The sequence below is a fragment of the Gekko japonicus genome, unplaced genomic scaffold (assembly GCF_001447785.1).
Source record: "Gekko japonicus isolate JY-2015 unplaced genomic scaffold, Gekko_japonicus_V1.1 scaffold2148, whole genome shotgun sequence".
NCBI lineage: Eukaryota > Metazoa > Chordata > Lepidosauria > Squamata > Gekkonidae > Gekko > Gekko japonicus.
In genome coordinates, this window is record NW_015169239.1 from 83,345 (window position 1) to 93,705 (window position 10,361).

Here is a 10,361-nt window from a genome sequence, read left to right on the forward strand (position 1 = left end):
TACCTATTTATCTACTTGCAATTTCTTGCTTTCGAACTGCTAGGTTGGCAGGAGCTGGAACTAGAGACGGGAGCTCACTCCGTCATGCGGCGCACTCGGGTCTCGAACTGCTGAACTACCAACCTTCCACAGCCTGCAGTTCAGCGTCTTAACCACTTGAGCCACCGCAGCTCCTTACAAAGGAAGTAAATAAATACAATTTCCCTACGTATTAGTAGCTTTCAGAGACAGAGACTTATTTAATTATTAAAATATGTATTACAGACTGCCTTTCCCTTTGGCTTAAGGTAGCTTCCCAGGTTCTCCAAGATGATATTGAATGTGCAAACATGGTTGATCCCCCCCCCCCTCCGCAAACTGAAGACATTTTTTTTCCCGTTAGCAAACATGGTTTTAACTTGGTCAAACGTTAGCCATTTTTGGCACAGACGCCACAACGACAGAAATAACTATGAACGGAAATCTCGGGCGCACCTCACCGAGAGTGCAAATTGCCTTTTCTTTCTGCCCATGAAGGGAATTGGCACAGGCCAATCTGCAGTAGAAAAAGGCGCTCTATGTAGTACAGAAGTGACTCAAAAGACTGCAGCGTCGTCCTCTTTTATTATTCCTCCGATTATCGGGCACAGGGAGCAACAAAGATCTGGTCTACCTTTTTCACGTATATACAGGGAGCGGTACCTGTCACTTTAAATACTTTACAAGTTCAGGCCACTGGCTGTACAAGTGCTATTTATTGCGCATGTTTCCATGGGGACTGGACAGCAGCCTCCCACACGTCAAACCACCGGTCCTGTTTCTTTTTCCTTTTTGCAGTAAAGCAGCAAGGTTTTCTTTCCTTGTTGTAACGGGTGGATAAGCAGTTTTACATTTCAAGGGAAACTATTATACACCACAAAAGAAAAGGGATACTATACATCAACGTAAGAGCAGAGCATGTATATGGGAACCAGGTACATTCGTTCGCTGGGATGCTGGTGGGTCTGGCCCCCCCAATCCTGGGACAGCGACAGCATATGGTTCCTGCTAAAGCCCAGCTGGGAAAAAGTCCAAAGGTGTTCTTCTCCTTCCATTTTTTGACAACCACCACAGAGTTTCGCTAGGAGGATCGCTAGAGAGATACTTCTGGAAACCTTCCCCCCCCCAGTATTTCTTTGGAGGTGACTTTACCCCACTGATTTTAAGAAGCGGTGGGGCTGTGTCGTGGATGGATGTCTCCAGTTTTTTCCCCTACTCGGGAGAAAAGCAGGGGAGGAGACAGAGTCCTCTTTCTTTGATTATGAATGGACAGCATTCTCTATGACGGAGTCACTGCCTACAAAATCCCGCAAATGCGTTGCCGACAAAGGAGGCTGCTCTTCTGAGCCCCGTGCTTCTTGCTGGGTTTCTTCCACGACTGACTCCTGTGCGTTGGCGTCTGGACTGGAGGGGGTCTGGGCATTGGGCTCAATGACTAGTGGGTCGCTGGACCGCAGAGGAAGCAGGGCCTTGTGCCTCATAAGGCTGTCGTCGCTGTTCTGGGCTTCCAAGGAGTTCCTGTGCTTTGCGTTTCGGCTGGCCACCGCGTTCTTCTGGTGCTCCTCAAAACTCAGGGAGAAGGTGACAGTCCCACCACCGAAACTCACTTTCTGCTTGCACCCATGTGGCTGTTGCTGCTCTGTGGGAGCAGCTAGGGCAAAGGGCTCTTCGTGGTTGCTTTTGCTGCTGACGGATGAGGAAGGGGTGGAGCCCGTGGAGCCCCCGAGGCTGTTGGACCTCTTGCGTGACACGTTGCTGCGTCTCAGGGTGGCCCTGGCCGCCACCTTAAAGGCGTGGGCGGCGGTACTGCAGCGCACCTCTTCGATGGTGTTGCGGGAGGGCTTGAAGAGGATGATGTAGACCTTGTTGAAGAAGATGCAGGCCAGCTGGCCGAAGCTGGCAGCCAGGATGGCGATCACCTCCACGGCAGAGACAAACTTGCCGTAAGTGCTGGCGTAGGCTGGGATGAAAGAGATCCAGACGATGAAGAAGATCAGCATGCTGAAGGTGATGAATTTGGCTTCGTTGAAGTTCTCGGGCAGCTTGCGGGATTTGAAAGCGAAGAAGAAGCAGATGGCAGCCAGGAGGCAGGTGTAGCCAATCAGGAAGCCCAGAGCCATCAGCGAGCCTTCGTTGCAGGTGATGAAGATGATCTCATCCTCCAACTCGTGGTTCCGGAAGCTGGATGGGGGAGCCGTGTAGAGCCAAATGACACAGATGACGATCTGCACAAATGTGCACAAGAAGACCAGGAGGAACTGCAGGTTGAGGCCCCACCATTTGCGGTGGAGGCTGGTGGGGATCTTGGCCTCAAAGACCAGGAGGACGCGATTGGTCTTCACCAGGATGCAGGAGATGCAGAGGACAAAGCTGATGCCAAAGGCGGGCTGCCGCAAGCGGCAATTCCAGTCCTGGGGCTCGCCAATGAAAAAAAGGGAACTGGAGAAGCAGCACAACAAGGAGAAGAGGAGGAGGTAAGAGAGTTCGCGGTTGGTGGCCTTGACGATGGGGGTGTTGCGGAATCTGGTGAAGACGCCCAGGACGAAGGAGGTCAGGAAGATGCCGAGCACAGCAAACAGGGTGAGGGCGATCCCGAATGGTTCCGTCCAAGACAGAAACTCTATCTGCTTGGGAGTGCAGAATGTGTGGTTTTCATTGGACCAGAAGTTTTCAGGACATTTCTCACAAGCGCTGGCGTCTGCAAGGAGACAAGACATTCGGTCAGAGGAGAAGGCAAGGTCTGAAGGGCAACGTGTCTCTTTCCAAACCTTCTGCATACGACATGTTCTGGGTTGACTGATTTTAAAAAAATGGGTTTATGGGTTCAGTCGGCAGCCCAGAGTTAAACACAAAGGGCACAATCCACCAGGATTTTCCCTGCACAAGAGGTAGTACTCTCACATGGCAGCTATTCATTGCCATGCTTCTTGTACAGGAGAATTGGGCAATGTTGCTCAACATCAATTACAAATTGGATCGACTGGGTTACTTATTGTCAATCTGGTCCCATTTTTTATTATTCAGAAAGATAAGAGGGGCAGGGGATGATCTTTTCCTAGTGTAGGTTGGAGTGTTAAAAGCTCCCTTTGGAAAACTGACATGCCAGGAAACGTAGAGCACAACTCCACTTTTCCATGGTGTACCCTCTAGGTAACACTGGATGGTTTATGGTCTGGGGCAGTGATACTCTGTATTCTTGGTGCTTGGAGGGCAACAGTGGGAGGGCTTCTGGAGTTCTGGCCCTGCTGGTGGACCTCCCAAAGGCACCTGGGTTTTGGCCACTGTGTGGCCATTGGCCCGATCCAACATGGCTTCTCTTATGTTCTCTTACATCCTCTTACCCGCTGACCTGGGTTCCCAGAAATGTTTGTTCAGTTATTAAATCTATACCCCAATACCCCAACTTATAGGGTCTTAACGGAACCAAATCACTTCCCCCATATGACCTGCTTCCCACCTGTTCCTAGAAGCAAAGAGCATCTCACCTTTAACCTCTCCCCACACAGAGCCTTCCCCCCCCTTTATACACACTCCCATCTCATAAATATGTCTGGAATTGTGCTTCTGAAGCAACATGCAAAGGTTGTTCCCATGGCCTTTGCAGTTTCCCGTCCTTATCCTGGCTCCCCACAAATGTGCTTTCATCCTCCAGCCTCCTCCATCAGTGGCTGGAGATGTTACACTGGGTTGCCGAGCAACCCCCCAAATGGCAGCTGAGAGCTTACAACCTAGTATCACGAGATTTCAATTGATAATTCTTTCCGTACATTTTGCATGGCATCACTTTTGCAGTCTGGGGGCACACTGTGCCCCCCCCAATTGATTTTAGTAAGTTTTAGATTTTTTGTCAAATGTGAGCAATGTTCCCTCTAAGCTGTGGAGTCTTGTGAGCCAAAATTCTACTTTGTGAGCTACTGGCGTTAAAGCTGTGAGCCAGTGATTTGCTCACAACATAGTATCACGAGATTTCAGTTGATAATTCTTTTTGTATACTTTGCATGGCATCACTTTTGCAGTCTGGGCCTAGCAACCCCCAAAATGGCAGCTGAGAGCTCACAACATAGTATCACGAGATTTCAGTTGATAATTCTTTTTGTATACTTTGCATGGCATCACTTTTGCAGTCTGGGGGCACACTGTGCCCCTCCCCCAATTGATTTTAGTAAGTTTTAGATTTTTTGTCAAACGTGAATCTTCCCTAATTTCCCAATGGTCTCATTATGCAGATGTTTACACCTTTAAGATTAGCTAATTTTTATCTTTAATCTGAAGCTTTTATAGGCCATTAACTTTGTTATCATTCTGATCCCTCATTTTGGGGCACAAAAAGGGCACCTGAGCCTCTAAGAGATGCAAGTCGGGGTGCTACCAGTCTGCAGGGTGGATTCACATGATAGGACACATGATAGGACACCCCACACTGAAAACAGGCCTGTCAGGAAGAAGGCGAGGTGCAGCAGACTCCCGGTCATGGTCATTTCCTGTCTGCAGAGAATTCCCCCCCCCCCATATGGAGGAGCATTCCATGTGGGGAGGGGCCCTGCCTGCTATCTGAAATGGGTCTGCTCAAAAACAGGATGAATGCCTGGCTGAGGCAGAGATTGCCCTGGGGCATATTCTTCCAGAGGTTGTATTTTCTTGGATGACAAAACCTGAGAATGAACTCCAGTAAATATTAAAACCAAATAGGTGGGAAAATTGCAAGGACTCCCTGGAGGAGAGAAAATTCCACCCCCTCAGGCAGTCCCCACTCTCTACCCTTTAGTTTTTCCTTTTCTCCCCACCAGGCCCGTAGTCAGGATTTTAAAAATAGGGGCCCCCTGAAATTCACGGCCTCCCCTCTCCGCTTCTCCCTCAAGGCATTTAAAGGGACCCTTTAAATGCTTTGGGGAGAAGTGGGGGCCATGCACCTGCACTCCAAGCCAAGAATTCATGGCTTGGAATGCAGGCATGCGTGACTTCCCCCCGCTTCTTCTCAAAAGTTGTGGGGTCCTTGGGAGGAAGTGGGGGGGGCTAGGCCCTAGGAGCCCCCACCACAGCTATGGGCCTGCTCCCCACCTATATCCAGCCTCCCAACCTCCTCTTTTGAGCCCTGTCCCCTAATCAGCAATTTGGCCAGTTTTTCTTACCTCCTCGCCATTTTAAAAAACTTTTTTCAGGGTTTCTTCCCTCCTTGCAACTTTTACACATGCATGATTGTACCATTACTTTTGGAGGAGAATTAACCCCCGTCCCAATTCTTTTTTATGGGTTTATATCCCCCCCCCCGAAACTCTCCTATCCATTCACAGCCCCCTTATGCCAAATTTTTGATCCACAGGGTTTGGAATTAGATATATGAAGAAGTGGGGCTGAGAGAGATCTTTCCAGAATTGCCCTTGAAAGAACAGCTCTGAGAGAACTTATGGCTGACCCAAGGTCACGCCAGCAGCTGCATGTGGAGGAGTGGGGAATCAAACCTGGTTCTCCCAGATTAGAGTCTGCGCTCTTAACGGCTACACCAACTGGCTCTGTGTTGGAGGGAGCAGACTATGTAGCATTTCTACCAAAAGGTTTGAAAGACGGGCTCATCTTAGAACGGATCTCAGAAAAACAACTTCATGGCTCCGTCTAGGGGAATGTCTCTCAGTGGAAGACAAGGCTGCGTTCTCTGCCTGCATTGGCGCATACCTGTCTCATCGCTGATCTCCCCATCGGTACATTCTACGCATTCAAAGCAACACGTTGGCTCTCCCTCGATGATGCCTTTCCTCGTGCCCGGCTGGCAATCTCTGCTGCAGTTGGAGAAGGGCACCTGCAAGAAGACAAATAACCTGGTGAGCTTGGGAAGGGCATGACAAACGGGCCGAGTTAACGGTTGCCAACCTCTAGACTGGGAAATCCCTGGAGCCTCAGCTAAGGATAATGTCAGAGAGTCCAACCTCCAAAGCAGCCATTTTCTCCAGGTGAACTGGTCTCTGTTGCCTGGGGGGGGGATCACTTGTTCATTCCAGGAGCTCTCCAGCCCGCCCTGGAAACCCTAGGCAGAGTGTTCAGTTATTCTCTATCATTGGCTTCCATATGTGGACCTGCCAGATGGTGAGTCTCCTCACATAGTGGAGGGATAGGACTATTCCCCCTTCCCTCCATGAATCATGTATCGTCCTGTGTGAGGCAAGAAGCTCCAGATGGAGGCCTTTCTCACATGGGGTGGATACCCGTGATTTTTCGCTCTCCCCCCAAAAAGGGGAGGAAGGGAGAAAGATGAAGGTCATAGTGAGTGGGTCGGTTTAACTATGGATATTTATGGCCAAACCTGCCCCACATGTTATATGTGGGAGGGAGGGGGCACCCCTTCTTCTTCACCACACAACAAATATAGAAATGAGCCCTCAGAGTCCTGGATGGATCTGAGTGAATCAACGTAATGGTGGTCTTGGTACCAGTGTGGACTTGGAGCATTGGGGTATGCCCGATCAGCGAGGAACACTGGCAACTTAATTCCAGAGAGGTAGCTGTGTCCACTGGTTGCGACAGGATTAAAGAACAAATTGTTCTTTACCACCAGTGACGCTGTAGATTTAGCACGTTCCCTGATAGCTAATTGCTGCAGCAGTCAACCTATTGTACTGCCACTGATCCATACGGTATTTATATTGTGTTACAGAGACAGAGTGTATTCAAAATCTCCGGAGTGTCCCATAAGAGCATAAGAGAAGCCAATGTTGGATCAGGCCAATGGCCCATCCAGTCCAACACTCTGTCACACAGTGGCTAAAAATACCAGGTGCCATCAGGAGGTCCATCAGTGGGGCCAGGACACTAGAAGCCCTCCCACTGTTGTCCCCCCCCCCCCAAGCACCAAGAATACAGAGCATCACCTGCTCCAGCCTGTGAGTTCCTATCTATACCTTGTGGCTAATAGCCACTGAGGGACCTCTGCTCCATATGCTTATCTAATTCCCTTTTGAAGCCGTCCATGCTTGTAGCCGCCACCACCTCCTGTGGCAGTGAATTCCGTGTGTTAATCACTCTTTGGGTGAAGAAGGACTTCCTTTTATCTGTTCTAACCCGACCGCTCAGCGATTTCATTGAGTGCCCACGAGTTCTTGTATTGTGAGAAAGAGAGAAAAGTATGTCTTTCTCGGCCTGCTCTATCCCACACATAATCTTATAAACCTCGATCATGTCACCCCCTCAGCCGTCGTTTCTCCTAGCTAAAGAGCCCCAAGCGCTTTAATTCTAAGAAACCCTGCTGTGGTTTACAGGGGACAGATGTCGGAAAATTACTGTGAGATCTTGAACATATACTGAGTCATCGCAAGATGGCAGTAGAAGTCAAAGCTGCAGACTTGAATTAGTGGTCTACGGTTCTTAGCACTGTCAAAGAGAGACTGAAGTTGTGAAAACTTATCATCGGCCGAGGACAACCAAAATGAGGCCAGTTCGTTGATCAGGAAAGAGCAAGGGGCTGACCTCATTGCCTGTTGCTGCCTTCCTTCGAAAGGGTTACGATGACTGTGAAAGTAAGAACACCAAACAACAGAGAGTCTTAAATTAGCATCCTTGCGTCCTCCTTCGTTCATTTCTAGGGGACACCCAGGAAATAAATGTAGACTCTGTATGCCATTTAGAACAAGGGGTCGCCAATCTTTTGGAGGCTGCAGGCACCACTGGAACCCTGACGCAGGGAGGTGGGCCCAGCTGCAAAATGTCTCAAAAATAACTGCTTGCCAAAGCAGTGTTTTTAAAAGTCTGCACAGCCAAGTAAAAGCCTGGCTGTGCAGAAGCCCCTCCTGACCCTGCCAACTTTTTAAAAACACTTGGTGGGCACTGGGCACCAGGAAAGGTGTCAGCGGGCACCCGTGGGCACCACGTTGGGAAACCCTGCTTTAGAAGAAGAGAAGAAGAAGAAGAGATTGGATTTATACCCCGCCCTTCACTACCCAAAGGAGTCTCAGAGCGGCTTACAAACTCCTTTCCCTTCCGCTCCCCACAACAGACACCCTCTGTGAGGCAGGTGGGGCTGAGAGAGCTCTGACAAAAACTGCTCTTTTTCAAGAACAGCTCTTATCAGAACTATGGCTTGCCCAAGGTCATCCAGCCAGGTGCAAGAGGAGGAGTGGGGAACCAAACCCGGTTCTCCCAGATTAGAGTCAGCGCACTTAACCACTCCACCAAACTGGCTTTAGAATATACCTGCTGATTAAATTACATTCCTGCAACAACTAGACTTGCTATCAAGACTATTTCCTAGTTTAGATACTTCGTACTTTAAATGCCTAATATTTAATTTGTGCTGCTATCATCAGGTATTTTTTTAAAAAACAGTCGTGTGGATAAGCCCCGCCCACAAGCCAAAATATAAATTGGATGATCTACTGATAGATCAGTGTGGTAATGAAGAAGTCGGGGTGGGGGTCCAAAATGGCACAATGAAGACTTCAGTGGAAAGACCTCAGTGCATTTTAAACAAAAGCCCTCTTCTCTGGAAGGCTGATGTCAAAGATTCAAGAGAAGGAGAGATTGTAAACCAGATTCACATTAAAAATATACTATGCGCGACAACCAGTCGTACTTCGCATGATGTCATTACACAGGAACGCATAATGCCCAGGCTGCAAAAGGCTATTTGATGGAATCTTTTAAAAGGATGACAACTCTTTTTATGTATTATATGTTTTTATGTGTAGCAAAAAAAGGAAATTTGATTTTAAAAAATTGACTTTGTTTTATTACCTGTATATTTTTCATGTAATAGTTTGTTTTATATATGTTGGGGACAATATAGGATGAATGGTTAATGTGCACAACAGCCAGCCATTGTGCACATTCACCATGGCTCATGGAGACTGGGTGCATCATCTGTCCACCACGAAGAAGGAACTGTGCACCTATACATAAAAAGGTAAAGGTTTCCCTTGCTCAAAGGCTACTTGAATCCGACTCTAGGTAGTGGTGTTTATCTCCGTTTCAAAGCCGAAGAGCCAGCGCTGTCCGAAGACGTTTCCGTGGTCATGTGGCCGGCATGACTAAACAGCAAGGCACACAGAACACTGTTACCTTCCCACCAAAGCGGTACCTATTTATCTACTTGCAATTTCTTGCTTTCGAACTGCTAGGTTGGCAGGAGCTGGAACGAGAGACAGGAGCTCACTCCGTCACGTGGCACTCTGGTCTTCAGGGGGTCTGCAGCTCAATGTCTTAACCTCTGAGCCACCGCAGCCCCTGCACCTATACGTACCCTCCTCCTGCATATCCCAGGCTCCACCCCCAAATCTCGAGGAATTTCCCAATCCTAACCTCTCTGGAAAAGGACAGTAAATAAAAATTCAGGGCAACAGGTGTCTCTCACCTCCTTGGAGAATCCACTCCACAGGATCTTGTTTTCACTGATAAAGAGCCTTTCTCCCTTCTTGGCGTAAACATTGTAGTGTCCGACCTCCTCAAAGACAATGGAGCCGTCTTCTGGGGACAGGTGCCAATTGATAATGGAGTAATTCCCTATCAGGCCCCCGGACTCATCAAAATCCACTTGCTCCCCCATATTATTTGTGAAGTTCAAGTGCCGCAGATGCTTCAGTACCTGGAGAGAAGGAGATACAGACATGCTGTCACCTGCCACCATTGATATTTGTGTCTCCTGGAAAGCTCAAACCTTTTGGTGCCAAGAAGGAAAGCTGTAAAAGACTTGAAGTAAAGCAATATTTGTGAAGTTCAAGTGCCGCAGATGCTTCAGTACCTGGAGAGAAGGAGATACAGACATGCTGTCACCTGCCACCATTGATATTTGTGTCTCCTGGAAAGCTCAAACCTTTTGGTGCCAAGAAGGAAAGCTGTAAAAGACTTGAAGTAAAGCAAGAACATGGGATTAGTTGATGCTGCTGCTGCTGCTAGAGTGACCACTTCACAGAAATCATTACACTTCCTTTTGGAATCTACTGTATAGTATCTTCATTTGGAGTACTGTGATCTTCTAAATCACTAGTCTTTCACTGGGTCTTTATCTGAGATCCAGTCTAGATGATATAGTCATTGCTTGGACACTTGTTTTCATGTAACACATCTGTTAGTTTAAAAGACTTACCATGGCCCCAGTCACACGGGCCAGATATCACGGGAGGGAGGCATGGCTGTTTGCCCGGCAGCGAAATAACGCGCGACTGCACAAACAGGCGTCCCCTTGCGGTCCTGTCGAGGTCCCGTGGTTAGGGGGGAGGTGCTGATCACACGACGTGCCAAAGAAGCGGCACGGCAAACGGGGTTGTGTGGTTTTTTTTTTAACCTTAAAGTATGTGCATGCCCCGTTGGGTGCTTGTGTGCATCCCTGAAGACTTCGGGGGGGGGGGGGACTTTTTCTGATG

The 10,361-nt window shown here is 48.5% G+C and overlaps 1 protein-coding gene across 1 annotated transcript in view; it reads right to left on the minus strand.

Moving 5' to 3' along the window:
* Positions 1-1,277: 1,277 nt before the first annotated feature.
* CASR (calcium-sensing receptor) overlaps positions 1,278-10,361 on the minus strand; it is a 57,823-nt gene continuing 48,739 nt past the window's right edge. Inside the window, exons 4-6 of the mRNA XM_015416460.1 lie at positions 9,353-9,583; positions 5,689-5,812; positions 1,278-2,716 (exon numbers count right to left, since the gene is read on the minus strand). Of these exons, the coding sequence (XP_015271946.1) occupies positions 1,278-2,716; positions 5,689-5,812; positions 9,353-9,583 (1,794 nt within the window). The remainder of the gene's footprint in view (positions 2,717-5,688; positions 5,813-9,352; positions 9,584-10,361) is intronic.